Source organism: Neltuma alba, unplaced genomic scaffold (genome assembly GCF_004799145.2).
Source record: "Neltuma alba isolate B1F8T4 unplaced genomic scaffold, ASM479914v2 tig00012116_pilon, whole genome shotgun sequence".
Lineage (NCBI taxonomy): Eukaryota > Viridiplantae > Streptophyta > Magnoliopsida > Fabales > Fabaceae > Neltuma > Neltuma alba.
The window spans coordinates 1200646-1219890 of NW_021636668.1; the positions used below are offsets into that span (position 1 = coordinate 1200646).

The 19245-nt window shown below is 36.6% G+C and overlaps 4 protein-coding genes across 4 annotated transcripts; 1 reads left to right on the plus strand and 3 right to left on the minus strand.

The window, feature by feature from the left end:
• The first annotated feature begins 1826 nt into the window (after nucleotides 1-1826).
• LOC114722929 (uncharacterized) lies at nucleotides 1827-2177 on the plus strand. Its single transcript, XM_028909049.1, has one exon. The coding sequence runs from the start codon at nucleotides 1827-1829 to the stop codon at nucleotides 2175-2177; it is 351 nt and encodes a 116-aa protein (XP_028764882.1).
• Nucleotides 2178-3340: 1163 nt separating this feature from the next.
• Nucleotides 3341-6155, minus strand: LOC114722935 (6-phosphogluconate dehydrogenase, decarboxylating 2). The gene is made up of 2 exons (XM_028909055.1): nucleotides 5871-6155; nucleotides 3341-5107 (listed from the first exon to the last, which is right to left on the minus strand). The coding sequence occupies exon 2, from the start codon at nucleotides 5095-5097 to the stop codon at nucleotides 3637-3639; it is 1461 nt and encodes a 486-aa protein (XP_028764888.1). The 5' UTR covers nucleotides 5098-5107; nucleotides 5871-6155; the 3' UTR covers nucleotides 3341-3636.
• A 2001-nt stretch (nucleotides 6156-8156) lies between these two features.
• LOC114722794 (probable galacturonosyltransferase 9) lies at nucleotides 8157-11120 on the minus strand. Its single transcript, XM_028908890.1, has 3 exons — nucleotides 10580-11120; nucleotides 9178-10398; nucleotides 8157-8881 (listed from the first exon to the last, which is right to left on the minus strand). Exons 1-3 carry the CDS (start codon nucleotides 10742-10744, stop codon nucleotides 8606-8608), a joined length of 1662 nt encoding a protein of 553 aa, XP_028764723.1. The 5' UTR covers nucleotides 10745-11120; the 3' UTR covers nucleotides 8157-8605.
• Nucleotides 11121-17963: 6843 nt separating this feature from the next.
• Nucleotides 17964-18954, minus strand: LOC114722981 (basic leucine zipper 43-like). Its single transcript, XM_028909116.1, has one exon. The coding sequence runs from the start codon at nucleotides 18731-18733 to the stop codon at nucleotides 18134-18136; it is 600 nt and encodes a 199-aa protein (XP_028764949.1). The 5' UTR covers nucleotides 18734-18954; the 3' UTR covers nucleotides 17964-18133.
• Nucleotides 18955-19245: the final 291 nt, after the last annotated feature.

The window sequence follows — 19245 nt, forward strand, 5'->3', positions numbered from 1 at the left end:
TTGCTTTGTTTGGGTTTTATTGGCTTGTGAAACGCGGCGCCCCGAAACGCAAATGTGTGGATGATGACGGTGGTGCACGTGAAAGTAGGAAACTTGTGAGAAGGGTTAAACAAAGAAACAATAAAAAACTTAAAAAACAATCAAAAAGAGAGGAGAAAATGGGAGACAAAGTGACGAATGACGAGTGGTGAGGGGCTGCTTTTTAAAGAGAGGGTGCGGTACGAAAATTCTTGGCTTTAAGAGGTTGTTGAAGGAAGGATATAAGAAAGGATATTCCAGGTGCTGATGAGCTCTCAGAGGGCTTGCATTTGTATGGCTTACATAAATCTGAAAATCATGAGGAACTCATATAAATGGTGCTCAGGTATCAGAACTTCCAAGGTTGGCACTTGTCATGCGTGCCTACCCTTCGTCTAAGTATTACGCATTTCAAAAGCTGACAATTCATAGTATAATAATTACAAAACTTAGATTTTTTTTTCTCCATCAACGACTGTATTATTTGTTCAGATAATTGAGAAATACGAGGGAAGTCCCATTGGACTTAATTCCTTGGTCCCCTGGCTCCCTCGGAAATTTTCGGCTTCATCTCATTGTCTTGGGCTTCTTAAACTCATCAGGCCCAGTCTTATATATATTGGTTGGGCAAATATTTATGTTGGAGCTCGATGCAGCTATATGAGAAAAAAGAGTTTTTTACTACAAAAAAAAAAGGATTTTTTTTTCCCGAACGTGCAAGTAAATTTGATACTGATTTACCTCAATTTTAGATTATTAAATTTATGAATTTTTTTTAAGTTATACACCTCTGTTTAAAATCAGCAGGAATTGGCCCAATCACCAAGAAGCAAAATTTTACCATCGAGCATTAGACTTTGTTGGTTGCATTTTTCATGTAATATAAGATGTAGTTTAGGCCAAACCTGAACAATGTTTAAATCCACCGTCCGAAACTCCATGACAAGGGCAAATAGCTTAAATCAGCAGTTTGAACTTCGAAGGCAAGTCAGTGCCATAGCACCTTCACATTCAATTGATGCTGATGGACACAGAGCGGTATTATGGGCAGAATATACTCATAAAGTATGCAGGATCGACACGTTATACCAAAAAAAATATACATCAATATATTCTCAAGAGCCATGAATAGTGCCCCTTTGAGCTACAGGTGCATGAATCATGGTGCAATAATTTAGATTACATTCCAATTTATTTATGTTTCCGCATGTGACTGCTGATTTTCCTCTCCACCTGTATATTCATTAGTCTCTGCTTTTAGTTCTCATCTCAATAGTGTACTGATCTCACTGACGGATATTGCTGCTCTCTTTCTAGAAGACACAACAAACAAAGTGAAAAGGCACTGCTTTTTCTTACTTGAGGATATTGGATTTGCATTAACACACCCTTTCCAGTTGTGCAGCTTGTACTATTGGAGTATTGGGACATCTGTATTTTGCACTAAATGTCAGATTCCCAATGGAGATGACAATGACAGTAGTTAACAAAATAATAATAATTATCACCAAAAATATATGCAACAACCACCCCATTAATTCTTCATCTTAATTTAAGAGCTTTAAAATTCGTCATGGAACCTTCCAGGAACCTGAATTGGACAGCATTCGCCATGTCATTATCTTTTGGCTTTTCACCAAATACAATGTAGCAACGTTAGACGAGGTGATGGCGACCTATTAATACAAGTTCCGACCAAATTTTCATCCGCCACTCCACCAGCTGTTGTTTGCAATTCTTTATTCCGCTCTATTCACCTTTAGCTCCATAGCCATTAAACCCAAACCCTTGATCCTTCGAGCTCAAAAATGGCGTCTTTTGAACAAATCTTGGGTGTAGAAGGATGTAGCAGCAGCGAATCTGGTTGGACTATGTACATTTCTTCATCCACGCAAGGCGATGGTGCTGGAAACATCGAAGAGAATGATGAATATGATGGAGGAATCAATGGTGGAATGGGAAGACACAAGCGTGAAACCAAAGTTGATATGGAAGAAAGTGATGACTCAACGGTTTCAGACGCTTCATCTGCTCCACTTCATTATCACTGCACAAGAGTCTACAGAAAAGATAGAAAAGACGGTGGAAGAAAATATTCTTCCCGGAAGGATGCGAACAAACCGGAGAAGAAACGCGTCGACACCAGAAGAAACAAATAATGAAGCTGCTCATTGTATATCATAACTATTTTCTAGGGAAATCTGGCAAAATTACTCCCGTATGTTGCACGGATTGATAGTGGGCCATGACTGAAAATGAGGGATGAGCTGACCTGTTTAGCAACAAAACTAAAAGAAGCTAAAGCTAACATGAATGGAATTATGGAAAGAATAAATACGTGACAGTGAAAATGAGGACCTGAACGAAGAGCTTCCACGACAAATAGCAGAATCACAATGGGCGTGTTTGCTTTGATGCAGTGCTTGTAACCCTTCCCAGCCAAGAGTGCACACTCACCATGCAGGAAGCAGGTGATTCTTTCAAAACTACATTTGTACCAGATTTTAGAAGGACTTGTCCCTCCTTTTTCCCCCTCTAAAATTTCCGGTTGTGATTTATGTATGCCTTTTTTTTTTGTCGCTGCGCCAATAGCTAAGCAGCACTAACGTTGAAGTTTGAGTAGAAGAGCGAGGAAGTGGGGGAAAAAAAGAGGTTTTGGTAGACATGGTCAATTTTGGGTTTGACTTAGTTAAGATAACTAGAAGCAACAATGTCATCATGCGTTCGTGTTTTAGGACAAAGAAAAGAATGGGTCCTGGGGAAGAAAAAAACACTTCGGTAGAGATCTTCCAATCATTCAGGTGATGAAGCATCATCTATCAGAGTAGTTTGAAAAATAAATTTTAAATGAAAATTAATAATTAGAAGCCCCATTTCCGGGATTTGGAACGGGAAGTTTAACGATAATCAGTAATTGATTTTAATAACTTCATCAGGGCTACCATAATGCGAGATTTCCGTTGCGAATCAGAAATGAAATCTCATGGCATATATGGTTCTTGAAGGAACATTGCGTGGTGGTGGATTTTGTGTTACTGTTCACCTTCTCCTGAAAATTCTATCACTTTCAGATGCACTTTTTATATTGATTCTTAACCTCCCTAATGCAGTATTCCATGAAAATAGAATTTTGTCAAGTTTTAAAGCAATTTGAAATATTTTTATTGAAATAGAAGACTCTAAAGAGAATTGTAAAATAGCACAATCTTCTCAACAAAAACAGAGGAAGGATGATGGAAAAGAAGGGGGACTGCTTAGATCTGCAGAAGCTGCTACCATATAACCGATTCGATCATTAGAAGAGGTGGATATAAAGACCAGATATGAAAGGAAAAGCACCAAATGATATTAAAAGCTTCAAGACGTACAGCGACTTATTAAACATAGTTGGCTGGGCTGCGGAAATCTTCGCAGATGGAGAAAAAGCAACATATTGAGACAATCTCAGCAGGACCAGCGTGGACACGTTAAACTAGTTGATAAACGAAAAACCAAACACTTCAAATAAAAAATAAAGTTTCGTCATATGGCAGGTGCGTAATCCCCACTCAGCAAACAGTCTTGAGGAGAAAACATTGCATTTATTGGGAATTCTGACGGGCTCCAATACCAGTTATCTCAAATTTTCGACTGTTTGGCAAGCTTGAACCATTCAGTATGGAAAGACCCCTCCGTATCGATCCTTTCATATGTATGAGCGCCAAAGTAGTCTCGCTGAGCTTGCACCAAATTGGCCGGCAATCTTTCCCTTCTGTATGTATCAAAATAAGCAAGACTGGCGGACATACCTGGCGTGCTGATGCCAGAGTTGATAGCAAGGCATACAACTCTTCTCCAGGCAGATTGCCTATCAATTATTTCCTTTGCAAACTCAGGATCCACAAGAAGGTTAGCAAGGTTGGGGTTCCTGTCATATGCCTTCTTGATTCTGTCTAAGAATATTGCTCTTATGATGCAACCACCTTTCCAAATTCTTGCTAGTTCTCCCAACTTCAAATCCCATCCCTTTTCAATACTCTTTGCACGAATTAGATTCATTCCCTGTGCATAACTACAGATTTTTGCTGCATAAAGAGCTTTCCTAACATCATCGATCAACCTCTCCTTGTCTACAGGTTGATCAGCCAAGATATCACCAAAGCCACCTGATTTGAAGACCTTTGCAGCTTCAACCCTTTCCTCCTTCAACCCACTAAGGAACCTAGCATCCAAAGAGGCTTCAATAGTGGGAGCAGCAACTGATAATTCAGCAGCTTGCTGAACAGTCCACTTACCAGTACCCTTCATGCCAGTTTTGTCAAGAACTTTGTCAACCAGATATCCATCTCCTTTATCATCCTTAATTCCAAATATGTCTGCAGTAATTTCAATAAGAAAACTCAGAAGTTCTCCCTTGTTCCATTCAGAGAAGACATTATGTAGTTCCTCATTTGACAATTTTCCAACTGACCTCAGCACATCATAAGCCTCAGCAATCAGCTGCATGTCACCATATTCAATTCCATTATGGATCATTTTCACAAAATTGCCAGATCCACCTTTACCAACGTATGTAACACAAGGACCACTGTCAGGAACTTGAGCTGCCACCTTCAGGAGAATGTCTTCTATGTATCTGAAAGCCTCAAAAGAACCGCCAGGCATCAAAGAGGGACCGTGTCGAGCACCCTCCTCACCACCTGAAACTCCCATTCCCAGGTAAAGCAAACCCAATTCAGCCATTGCTTTCCCTCTCCTCTCGGTGTTCTCATACCATTCATTACCCCCATCAACTATACAATCACCTTTCTCCATGTACATGGATAGGGTCTTAATGGTCTGGTCAACGGGTGCCCCAGCCTTCACAAGCATGATCACAACCCTAGGTTTTTGAATGGACTTGACAAAGGATTCGGGGTCATGGAAGCCATATACAGGGAGATTTCCTTCCTGTTTAGCTCGTTCCACAGTCTCATCAACCTTGGATGTGGTTCGGTTATAAACAGAAATAGGGAAGCCTTTCTCAGCAATATTGAGAGCCAGATTTTGGCCCATCACAGCCAGCCCAGCAAGTCCTATTCTTGTGGGAGGAGTGGCCATAATTTATATCCTGCCCAATATTTGGTAATGCACATGAGATAATGAAAATATACAACAAATGTTAAAAACTTGGCAAAAACCATATAGTATCATCCAAAGGAAAATGAAATGTGCAAACCAACAGAACAGAAGACGATAAATACTTAATTAAGGGCATCTACCCAATAATTTTCCTCCACGATATGATATTTTCAACAAAGGAGAAGAGAGCTGTAAAAACGCTAGAGCACCTTGATCTTATAGCATAGGTTCTCCGAGTTGCGTCAACAAAGGAAACATAAGTTACAAAAAAGCCACCCAACAAGGCAACAAGCTTATACTTTTCTATAAGTTCACCAATATAAAACAAGGACCATGTCTTCTAGACCTCAAAAATGTAAAATGTGCAGTAGATGTGCATAGATATACAGCAAACTGCCCGAGTTTCATAATATCTCACATTATTTCAAACACAGGATGACAGCGGGTAAACCCAGCAAAATAAAACAAGCAGTGTATCCACTGCATGTAAAAGACAAATCACCATGATCAAGGTAAAGAAACATGTCGCACCCGTCAAATAACAAAGATTTTTAATCAATAGAGAAATCAACAAATCCCAGATGAAGCAATTATCTTCTGGAATATTTAGAAAACACAGAGAGAGTAGAATCTAATCAACGAAAGAACGACAGTAGAAGAAGCAAAGTGGAATTTTTCGGCAACAGAAGGATCGGCAATTCAGCACACGAATAATACCACAAAAAGTTAGAATAAGGATTAAAAAGGCAAACCTGAATCCTGAATCTTAAGGATTGAGAAATGAAGATAGTTGAATTACTGGAAATGAGATCTGGGTATGGCAGAAAGCAACAGATTAAAAAGGGTTGACAGCGCACCACGACCGAACTACCCACCTTCCAGTACAGGGAGAGAATCAAGAGTCTAAAGATAAGAAATTAGGACATAATAAACGAGTCAAAGGAGCTCAACTAATCGGTAGGTGGGAACGCTTCGAGGAATCAAGACCGTTGATTTCGCGCAGCAGCCAGGACGGGTAGCCCACGTCGATCATGCTCATGCCGCTTCTTTGAACCTTTATCCCTCCCGCTTCAAAGGTTGGACCGTTGTTGGGGTCGGTTTTCGATAAAAAAAATCAAATTAAACAAAACCTAATCTGGCAAATCTTTGAGGATTTGTTTGAAATGGCACTAAATCTAGTTTGATTCGGTTTACCTTGCTGTGGCTTATGCTAAAATTAGATTTAAATCTATATTTTTCTTATAACAAAAGGTGTAGCAAATAGCAATATAGTTATACGTGAGAGATTCTAATGCTGAGATATTTTTAGTATCAATGTAACAAAACAAACTCTTCCACTACAAAAGCAACCCTTACTCAAGATTATGAATTATGAATGATGTGGAGGCTATTTGATTCTTTTTTTTTTTTTTTCCTGTTCTTTATATTTTATTCGTTTACAATTCAACAACCTTCACAACTCTATACAAGTCCCTGTTTTTTTTTTTTTTTTGCCTTTTTATTTGTTGTAGTTATATTTTAGATAATCGGTAAAATTAATTCTAAAAAATGTGTAGTATGTCATTTTCAATATCCAAAGAATTTGGATTTTATAATTAATGTTATCATAAAAAGATCTGGATTTTATAATTTGGGCACTGGGCACATTAGAAATGAGATGTGAGATTTTGACAGTCTCTAATATAAATTGTGTCTATGATTGCAATGAAGAAAAATTCACTTGATCAAGAAATTTTGCTAACATTTTGAATAATACCTCCGGTTTTAATTATAAGACTCCGTTTGTAATTTATAAATGAAGTTTTATAATTAGAACCGGAGATAATATGTTCTTAACAAATTTCTTTTCGTCGGGCAAATCTTTGAACTTATTTTAAAAGAGAGGATGAATCTATATTCATCTTACTTTAAATTTGTTGCCGATCATTTTCTTTTTCTATTTTATCCCCATCACTCGGGATATTTTAATTTCCGTTTATATATAGATCCACCATTTTCCCCATTTGCATTTTCATCCTAAATATTCTCATTTTTAAGAGGGCCCTCAGTTCCTACACTGTAATTTTACTGTACATGCCACAATGTGTGCCCTTACTCCTGTTTAACTTGTGTATGTGCCCTTGCATCAGCAGATGTGATTTCTTCTTAGCCTTTTACATCAGACCAAAACAGATTTCCTCTTCATCATCAATCCTATTTGGTTGTATAATTCCAGCTATTTGATTAAATTTGTGGGTCTCCAATTACTTCCTAAGGGAAAAACAGAGAACATTTGTTAAAAAGGGCACTCTTTTTAACGATAAACAGATCTAGACTTTTTCTCTCGGTATTAAACACCCAATATGGGGTTTCTTACTCTTACCTCTTGGGTAAAAAGTTGATCTAGTGCTTCTTTTTTTTTTCCCTTTGTTACGGAGAGCATTCAGTATTCTAGGCCTACCTCACTTTAATTTGGAGAATTCATTAGGAGTTTAGACTAATCCCGATCGAACTGAGAAGGCTGATAAGGACGGCAAAGCTCTACTAATAAGTGTTTAACACTCTTGCATTCTCAAACTTCAATGTCTCTAGTTAAATTGGTATAACTCCTTATTAATTGAACCAAGTGCCAGGTGACACTCAGAGGCCTCTTTTTTTTTTTTTTTTTTAAAGCGTGGTCCTGTAGGCAAGAATCAAATCATGAATATTAACGGTTCGCTTGCCAGCTGCACTAAGCTGCTGGGTTTGAATGCCAATGTTTATTGGGCATTGACTTCCTCTCTGGAGGTCATGGTCTCATAGACTTATAGTCAGAGAATGTTATACATTTGAATTTGTCTTTTCCTTTTCAAATAAAGCCGAATTCATTGACATGTCATTCAAAGAAAACCATTGTACAAAAAAAAATACTAGAAGCACTGTAATTTTTTCTCAACAACGCTCATAAAAAATAGCGAAAATACTAAGGAACTGAGACAACAGCTCAAATAAATCCTTCAATCCTTATCAGGTACATCCAAGACGTCAACATAAAAGAAATCAGTATATAGACCAAAAAGAAGCCAAAACTACTTATCCTGTTGAAATGTTAACATTTTATTCTAAACAGATACACCATCAGAGCAGAGTGTAGACGATGCACGCTTCCAAAAGACCTTCCTGTGTGGCATGTAATTTTATCAACTACGGACACAAAGTAAAGATACATTCAGAAGAAAACAAGAATGCCCGTCTTGGAGGGGTATTAAAAGAAAAGGTGAAGAGTTGCGCTTTGTCATCAGCAGATAAAGAAATACTAAAGAGGCTCAAATAAAAAGAATAATACTACGTGTACAATTTCCAATCCAATTTTTCATACTTAAAGCTCGCCATCTGAAGATTAAAATCTACGGAATCATCAGGTGGCATCAACACAGAGCTTTGCTCTGAAGGCTGTTGACATGGCATCCAAAATTCTGAAGGAACACAGTAAATAGTCGTTGATACTTCGAGCATCTGGTTAACTCAACTAGAGGCCAAAATTGCACATCTGCACAAATTCCATATCATTGTCCACGTACTTGGTCCAAAGATTTTTATATTGGTTCAAAGCAATATCAAGCCAAGGTTTCATGTTTCCGCTGTAATGAATGACGGCAGCATTGTTGATCTCATCCATGCTAATACTGGGATTGAATCCTAGCCCAAGCACATGCCAGGATTTGTCCAGTGACTTGGTTGCGGAGTAGAAGGTAATCAGACCGGGTGGAAGCAACCCCAATGTCCACAATGTTCCGTCTTCATTCTGATACAAGAATCCGTGGGAAAAAGAATTCAGCAATTTAAAATACCCAAAAAAAAAAGAATTTAGTAATTTAAACAATTAACTATGACAAGATACACAGGGGGCAGCTAAAGCATTAATCAGGTAACTTCGTTTTAGCAAATTGTAAGGCTTTCGCTTGGTAAAGCCATGTCCCCGTACTAGAAGAAAGGGGAAAACACAAATTGACAATTTGACATTATATTCAGGCGTGAATTTATCAGTACTCATGTCATTAAAAAAAAAAAAAATCAGTACTTGAGAAGTAAAAGACTCACCATTTTCTGCCAGTAATGGTACTGATCTGTGCACTTTTCACTCCTCCAAGCATCAAGATCAAATATATTCATTCCAAAAGCCCAAGCGCAGGCTTTTGGATTGAATCTCTCCTTGATTAAGGGATGAGAAAAATTCAAGTATTGGGCATATCTGTGGAAGGGGCCAAAGCAGGTCTCCACAGCACCATTCACCTTACCATCTAAATCAATCTTCCACAAACCTGTCAAGTCTTTCTGAACCACAACATCATCATCCAATAATAAGATTTTATGCAATTTAGGGTACATCTCTGGCAAATAGAATCGTAGGTGACTCAACAGGGACATGTGTTTAGATCTCAACAGAGCATCTTCTGTTATGTTCTCAGCCCGATTCTCAAACTCCTGCAGTTTTGCTGACTCATATTGCCTCAACACTGGGACATATGATGAATTTAAGAATGTGTATTCTTCTACAGCCTTTACTTCCAAATGTGCACCTCCTTCAACTGGCCTCATCTTGAACCAAACCTTCATCGCAGCAACATTCATTCTGTCTGTAACCACATGAAAAACATGCTTCCATGGTTCTGCTGCATTCTTTACCACAGATCTCACCACCACTGAGACAGCTATCACATTATTTGAAAATATTGCATAATGGTACAAACTGGGGTCTTCAAACTCTGGCTCAGGTTCCTCCTCCCTATATTTCTCTGGATTTAAGATCCTCTCTCCCATTAGCCTCATTGCCAAACAATGCAAGCTCTTAGGAACTGATCTGGCGGCAATTAAGCTTGCTATAGCCCCATTCTTCTTTGCCTTTGTAAGAGACTCATTAACGGCAAATATGGTATCCTTCAACTTCTGAATCTTTAATTGATTATCGTAATTCTCTTTTGCCTCTCCCATTATTAATCTCGCAATTTTTACCCTATCCTTCACCTCTTTCTCAAACTGCTTCAGAACGTCCTCATCGACCGGCCCATCTGACTCAAACAGAGATGCTCGATACGTTGGCCTTAGCGAAATATCCGAAAAATTTTGTGCCAATTCATCAAACATCCTCAACTGCCTAGAAATTTCAAGCTTGAGCTTCCTCGCATATGCGGCATACGCATTCACAAGTGTTATGTGATCGTTAGCTTGCCTGTATATCAAATCCAATCGTGTCCTAAGTGGGTCAGATTGTAAGGCCAAAAAGGTACGATGGACGTAGGCATTACCAGTTGTAGGAAGCGCCTGAAGGAAAGATACAAACCGTTACACGAGATTCGCTTAAATAGTCCACTTACAATGTCGGTTGTGCTAAACAGTAAAATTATAATAACAAGTCGTTCCAAACTGAGCAACTACAAACTAGATTTCAATTATAATAGAGAGAATACAAATCAATGATGAAATGCAGAACAGAGGAACTTACAGAGTCATCCTGCGTCGTGGAAGGATTGGTACTCAGAAGCACGGTAAGCGTTGCAAAAAAGAGGAGGGTGAAGATAGCAGAGACGAAGATCCGGTAGGAGAAGAAGCTACGGAGGCTGAATCCACCCAGGCCTGATCCTCGGCCTCCTCTGACGGCAACCGCCATTGGATCAAAGATATATCTGGGTGTGAATCAGAACTCAAATGGGGCGTCGATCTTGAGCTGAAAGAGGCGATAGGAGCAAATTGTAGCAGCGGGTTCTTCTTCGCCGACTGAGGAGAAGGCGAAGGCCGAGTGAGAGGAGAGGGGGTATCAGATCCAATACAAAAGCAGAGAGGGCTGAATCTTGAACGCGCAACCAGAGAAATCCGCGTCGGAATAGTTATATAAAAGAAAGTGGACTTGGGGTGGCAATCGGAGACTAAATTATAGAGAAATGGTAAGTGTTTGATCTGAAAAAGGTTGGGGTAATGGGGTTGGCGTCGATGGAGCAAGGAAAGCGAAAACAGATGCGGATTTGACTCAGATTATTATTATCATTATTATTATTTGCACTGTACTTGCAGGAGTGTCTCCAGAAATGAAATGAAAATGTGAACCATTTCGGTTAATCTGGGTTGCTTAATTACTAGGACTGGCCATTCAATCCCGCCTCAATCCAAGCAAATCCAATCTTCAGCCCTTCTTTTTAATTCATTGGTCCAGGTTTCATATTAAAAAAGATATCTTTTTATACATATATAAACTGTTGTTTCTTTCTTTCTCTTATTTTTTATCCTGTTCATATAATAATAGAACAGACGTGGAGGGTTTTTGGATGTTTCAAAAGCATTTAAAAAAAATATTTTCAGATAAAAATTTTTTGCTTTTGTTTCTAAGTTAATTTTAAATTTCTTATTATGTCAAACACACACACTCAACTAAGAAAATTATTAGTCCTAGTATACATTTAGTCATTCAATATTAACTATTAAGAGATCGTATTAGATATTAGATATTGTGCCCGTATCAGAGTAAAGAGGGCTAGAGCTTTATCACAAAATGGAACACCCAAGTCAACTAGGCTGATAATGTTCACGAGAATTTCACGTTTGGTGCATAGGCACTCAAGTTATGCCAAAAAAATCCAATAAAACTGCCAGATGAGAGATGACAATATAAATATTTGAGATTTATTTAAAATATTTTTATTTTTATTTATTTATTTCAACATTAAGTATATATTGAGAACAGTATGAAATAATAATACACTTTTAAGATTAAAAATAGTTTTAAAAAAAATCTTGAAACTCGTGGAATTTGTCGATCAAACTACTTTGGAGGCAAGGCATATCTGGTATATGAAATTGCTTAAAAGTGATCATAACTTGAAAGAGCTGTAACTCGAGGCCCAGAAGAAAAAAAAGAGTTTTATCACTAATTACTAGTTTGAGTATATCTAAATTTTTTTTCCTGCTCACATATACACGACCATTTAAGTTATACCATGTCCGATCTTTAATATAAGAATTAGTTGACTAATTTGAGTCAATTAAGGAAGCTTGTTGAGTTAGTTATTTGTAAAATCTATGTGTTATCTTTTCTAAAATATCCTTACTAATTATGTATGGGTTAAAACTATCATTTGGTTGAACATTTAATATGTGCAACTATTATAATGACTATTTAAAAAAAAAAAATATGAGAGACAAAATAGATTGAAGTATTATATTTATAATCAAATTAAAAGTCAAACTAATTTTGATATTAAAAATCAAAGGTAATACTTTTAAAATATACTCGACAGATCGGATTTGTCTCCATACTTAGTGCTACAAACAAGTCCCACAAAATATTACCCTTGATTTTGCAAACATCAAAATATAACACATGAAAACATATATAATATTCCTGATGTCCTAAATATAAAACTCTTATATTTAGGACCGGAGGAGTACCTTATTACTTTCAAAGTAAAAGTGCTCATTATCGCTGGACTTTTCTTCAAGTAATGGGAAATTCTCTCATGGAATGTTGGGGATGCTATGGCAGTTGGCACCACACTTGGGCTATTACTGGATCTTTATTTCATTTATTCATCACTCCTGCTCTCCTAATCATGTCAAATAACTAAATAAGCTTATTCCAGAAGCTATAATATTAATCAATACTAGTCAATAAAACAATAACGTAAATATCAATAAATAATTTTAATGTTGTTTGCTCCGATTCATGCCCATCTTTCCCGGGCATATTTTTTATTTAGATGGGGAAAAAAAGAAAGGAGAATTACAATCGGTTACCAAAAAGAAATTTAAACCTTAAAGTCTATTAACAACTGAAGAGCATGTAATGGCAGATTTCAAAATAGAAAATGATAACAAATTTAAGTTTATCACTTATCATTATAATTTTTTGATAACTAACTTTCTGTTTTAGAACTTTATGGTAATTTTCTCAAAAAAGAAAGTTTCGACTACTTAATTAATAAACCCAAGGGTTAAAGTCTTCTTTCCAACCATAAAAAATATTCGGCCAAAAAAAAAAACCATAAAAAATAAAAAGTAGACTCCCATTTTATAATTAATTAAAATATTTTTTATACGATAGTTAATTAAAATATACTTATGCGTAACAAAAAAATATTATACCTTAAACACATTTTAGCTAATTACGTTACTAATTTAATATGTAGTATTAAATTTGATTAACGACGAGATAGTCATTATAATCGGCCAGAGCTTTACATTAATTCTAAAATATGGCATTTTAATATGCCCTGTCCAAATAATCTCAGATAATAATTAAAAAGAACTGGATCTGGCTTTTCTCCGCTGCGGCCTGCGGTTATCGCCCGCTACCCTCTGCTACCTTTATACGGCACCGTTTGAAGCAAATGATAAGGGGGCAAGAATAATAAAATAAAGCGAAGGGAAATTTTACTTCTTTAATTAAGAGGCTTAAAAAGATATCTAACTAAGTTTTTGAGGAAAATGTTTTGGAGTGGGTGGGTCCACAAACTAGAATTAGCAGGCATTTTCTCCTCTCTCACCCAACGCTTTTGTCTTTATCCATTTATCAAAATCCCCTTCGCTTTATTTTATTATTCTTGCTCCCTTATGATTTTGCTCCAAACGGTGCCGTATAAAGGTAGCTGAGGGCAGCGGGCGATAACTGCGGCAGAGAGAAGCCAGACCCGAAAGAACTGTGGTGTGCAAATAGATATGGGTTGACGCTTATGTAAGATGGGCTTACTAGTTCTCGTTACGGGGGCTAGCTAGGATGCGAACTTATTTCTGGAACTCATCATGCTCATACCAACAAGATTTGAATCTAGCAAAAGAGACTAGTTTCTCATGACGTGGTGAATTAAGGTTCGAATCCTGTTAGGAAAGGTGCTCACATTTAGTGGCCGACAGTGCCTCGAATAGGATTATCTCCAATAAAAAGATACCTATGCTTTAAAAAAAAAAAAGCATGCTCATCATCTATCACCTGCTTCTTAGGAAAAACCAGACCATCGCTGTACAAATACACTGGGGTGACCAGGGAAATAATTAAACAAGTGACGCTTGAACGAAAATAATAGTCACATAGTTGCTATTGATTCAGTTTTCATGTATAATATACTGCTGATTATATTCATGATCTCGAAGTTTTGAGAGGTTACCAATTGATCCTTTAAACCCAAGCCAGCGTGTTTGAAGTTGTCATTTGAGATGTTGATTTTCGCATAGAATTATAAATCAATATATCTATATTATTCACAAGTCATGAATACTGCAACTCCATAAATTTCAAAGAACAAATAGATTCTTGAAAAACAGAGAATTATTATTGGTAGTGGAAGATGACGGGGGCGTTATGGTTCTTACGTCACCCTCAGTTTCATTCTTTTTATATATGTTTGGGAAAATTCCATTGAAACTTAAGAGTATCATTATTTCAACAATTCGTTCTACAAGTCGACACGATTTCTACGTCAGTATGAGGTTTTTACTGAAACTGTGTTTTCACGTTTCATAGCAGCAATATCTACTTGGCCTTTCGAACACACACCCAAACATATATATATCTTGCTGTCAAATCTGTATATATATTTAAGACTCCAAGTTATTAGGAAGATCGACTTCGATATATATTCTACACAGTTCTAACATCTTCCTTTCCTTGCTTCTGTGCTATGATCTGACTCTCACATCTATCACTTGTGTTTTTGTGACGGGCGCATCTATATACGGATTTGATTCACCCATATATGATCTATTTTCAACGTTGATATATATGCTCGCAATCTTGTGGGCCAAAAGAAAACTTCATCTCGGTTGATTTGTTTACTAGATATGTTCTGTCCATCAATATCGTCATCACATCTCTTACTAAGATATATCCACTCTATATATATAAATCATCATACGTATACAACTTCGAAAGTTGGCTCACGATATATACATCTTTTAGGAAAACAAAAACCTTAATTCGAAATGTGACAACATCTGCTGCACTTGGGCCAAGCTGAGTCATAAATTTGTACGAGGAATTTTATTAGTGAATGTACGTTAATGCATGTGAAGGGTTTCAGTTCTTTGTCAACCACCCTCCCAACACACAAAAAAAAAAAAAAAAAAAAGAGGAAGCAAGAAAACGTTATTGTTGATTGTTTTTCTTCTTCGGCCGTTCTTGGTTGAGTTAATACTAAAGAAACTCGATTGTAAGCGGCGAGTTAACAAATGTGCGGTCCATACTTGCAAATCTGTATAAATATATATAGTTCGAGTTCAAGAATATAAACCCAAGAATCACATGCTAGCTAGAATATTCTTTCAAAATCTGCCCGGTTTGAATTTTGCGAGTAACTGCATACAAGTTTTCGTTTTAGTTTAATTTTTTGCAAAGTAAATTAGCCATACTGGTGTGTATATCTTCGTTTGGTTAATCTATGCAAGATATGGATAATACTTCATGAATGTAAGAAATGGATTATTCGTTTGCAATAAGGACTAAATACCCAGCAATTCAGAGAGCAAGTTGAAAGAAGATACTTTTGTTGGTTGAGGTTTCTGTTTGATGAGATGCTTTCCCCATTAATTCATTGCAGTGAGTGGAGTGTCTTTCTCTTTTGCTAAAAAGAATTTCAGGCAGCCTTTGCTGGGGGAAAAGTAAAAGATGGAAGCATTCAAATTCAATTACTTTGAAAATTATTTTACGAGAGATTCACTGAAAAAAAAAAATAATTATTGGAGATAATATTAGATGAAGTACAAGAACGTGTACATGTCTTGGAGCTTTTCCCTCTAGAAGACTGATTGCATGTAGTGGGTAAAAGAAAAAAAAAATGGAATATGATTACAAGATATATATATATATATATATATATCTATATATATATATATATATATATCTATATAAGTAGAATTCAGAATCACTTTGATCAGTTCTTACAAACAAACAAATGAAAAAAGAACCACTTTGGTGATCTCTTGTATCACTTTCTTAATTTCTTTGAATATATACATGTACGTATAACTGTACAGATGATATATTTTTAAGGCTTAGATTTCTTAGTTAATTAGGTATTGATGCCTGATTAAATTTTGCACATTTGAATTTGAATACTATATATAAATGAACTTTAGAGAAAACAACATTCATAATAGCCATGTTTGATATGTCCATTTTGAAATACTTGACAGATTTAGAAATATCCAAACACTGTTAAACTTTTAAAAGACTAAAATAGGAAAAGCTATAATACTAATTAAAATTTTATATTTAATTTGCTTATTTCCAATCAAATTAAAATAATAAGTGGATTTTAAATTTTATTATATGTTGAAAATATTGATAATAAGAGCTAGTTACAAGATTAGTGATGAGATAAAAAGAAATCCACTTATTTTGATTGATTAAAAAGGTGTTTTCAGTATATAAACAAAGTACCGAAATTTTTTCGAATAAAATATATCTAACATATTTCATACTCAAATTACTTTCTACAATATACTACATCCGATCCTTAATATAGGAACTCATTTAATTTGATCATAAATATGATATGCCAATTCACTTTATTTTTTATATTTATTCATTTTTTTCAAGATAGTCCTTGTAATAATAGTAATTTTAACCAATACACTTGATTAGTAAGGATATTGTAGGAAAGACAACATATATTTATTACAAATAACTAATTAAACTAATTTTTTTAATCTACTCAAATTAGTCAATTAGTTTTTATATTAAGGACCAGAGGTAGTAGTATATATGTGTAACTTTTAAATTCATTCTGACAATGTATAAAAAATTGATCTAACAACAAAATCAATATAACATAGCTTGTTTATTATTATAGCCTTTGAATGGATAGAGACATTATATCTGCAAAAATAAGCTATATTCCAAATTATTTTGAGAATCTTTTAGTAGGGACATGGTGGGGAAAAAATATTGATGATGAAAGTTAAATTTAATATCTCTACTTAAAAAATAAAAATGATTAATATACATAATAAATATTAAGAGAGTAATTTTCCATTATACCGCTTCAAGATTTACGTTTAAATATTCAGCCCCATTCTGTCTGTCTATTATTTTTGGCACGTTAAGCAAAGAAAACCTACGTATGATTGCAATCCCTATGTACAACGGGAAGTTCAGTTATTAGTAACCTTAAATCTGCGAAACATCCGAAATAGCAGAGCCAAGCCCGGTGACCGAAGTTGTGAACTTATCCCATTCACTTTTACGAGTGACCAAAAGGTCACCAAAGAACAGTTAAAGGTAAGATACGTGAACCAGATGCATTAAAGGTAAGATGTGTGAACAAAATGCATTAATATCTAGGAATTTATCTGGGCAAAGAGCCATATTGCACGAGCGAGCGTCAATTTGATCATCACTGTGTCCAGGTCTGGGAGAACAGATTACTGAAGCTTTTTAAGGTTATTTTCCAATGAAATTAGTCTAGGTTGCCCTCAGATAGCCACAAATAGTAAAATAGTACTTGGGATTCTAGTGGCTAGCCTGTCCTTATGTTTTTCCCTTTTCGGTAACTTTTGGATCATCAGTTGATAACCATCACAGGCCCCTTCTTTCTTCTCTCTGCGTCACGTCCACCTATTCCCATCCCATTGCCACCTCACATTATTACTCCTCTGATTTTTCACAAAGATTCATACCCATTATTTTGGCTTAACATATCATTCGTGCTTTGTTTAGACACCTTTTTAAGGAATTCTCCAGATTTCCTTGGTTTTCCAGCTAGCCGCAGAAAATTGTTTTCTGGGTAGTGATGATATATAATTGCGTCTCATACTCAACTACGCGTTCAAATTAATCCTGCAGTTTTTTTCCCTGGGGTACATGGCTTGTCTGAATTCTTAATGTTCACAAGGAGAGGAGATAATTTTGAACAAAGATACTAAAAAACATGTTATTGCCATTTATCAGCTCACCCCACAGGGCTTAAAAAGGAGGCAAAGACTACTATTTTTGCATACTATTTCACACAGACAGAGGAACCAAAGACAAAGAAAATCAAAAGAGATATAAAAAATCTCTGCCTTCCATTCCAAATTAGCCGAGCAGGTCGATGGAGGTGGTTAAGGATTGGTTGGAGGAATCAGATCCGAGGTACGAGGAGCTACAGAGGACATCTTCCAGAGGGCCCAAGGAAGGGCAGGGACTGTTGAGCCTCATGTCCTTTAACATCTGACGAAGCTCCGAAGCTTCCTCTTTCAGCTGAGCATTCTCCTGAACCACTCGATCATGGCTCTCCGACACATGGTTCAGCTTATCTATCAACTGATGATTCTCATTCCTGAGCCATACTACCTGCGACCACAGCTCGTCCAGGTGCTTCTGCTTCCTCATGCGTGACCTGCGAGCAGATTCCCTGTTCGATATCATCCTCCTGTGCTTCCTCTCGTTGATGATGAAGTTCTGTTGTTGCTCATCTGCTTCATCAGAAGTGGAATTGCCGCTCAGACACGATGATTGAGGACTAAAGTCCTGAACTTGAGGAGGGTTTTGGAAATTGTATAGCTGATTGGCGAATCTTTGAAGCTGGAATGTGGATATATTGTTCTGCGGAGAGATGTAATGGGGTGGGTATGCATATGGGCTTGAATGGACCTGAAACTGATAATTCAGTCCGGAAACCTCTCTGGCTTGCATGGTTTTACGATCTGTGTTCAACCAATGAGCAGGAGGAGTTCTTGCAAGGTTTTGAAGGGAAATGGTGGACTGGGTAATTGGGTTGGTTCTGAGAAAGAGGAAGAAAACCAGGGCAGGTATTATATAGGGAGGAAAAACTGGCTAAAAGGGCCTACAAAAAGCAGGCGGAAAAACAATGGCTCAAATCCTTAAAAGCTTAGATTATCATGCAGAATATGTCTTATGTAAAAGGTTTAGCATAAGGCATTCTCGCATATGCTCACAAATAATCAATCAGTGTTTGGCACACGCGGCTGAACAACGAGCTCTCCGCAAGTTGTAAATTTTTTGTTGTTTTGAGTAGAGTCTACATACAGGCGACGCAATAGCCTGAGCCCCTACGTTAGGAAAAAAAACAACTTTTCTATTTCTTTTTGTTGTATGGATGTGTATGTATGTGCACGACATGATGATATAATGTTGATCATGCGGGCATGTACATGTGAACATGCTATGTGGGAATGACATGGGAG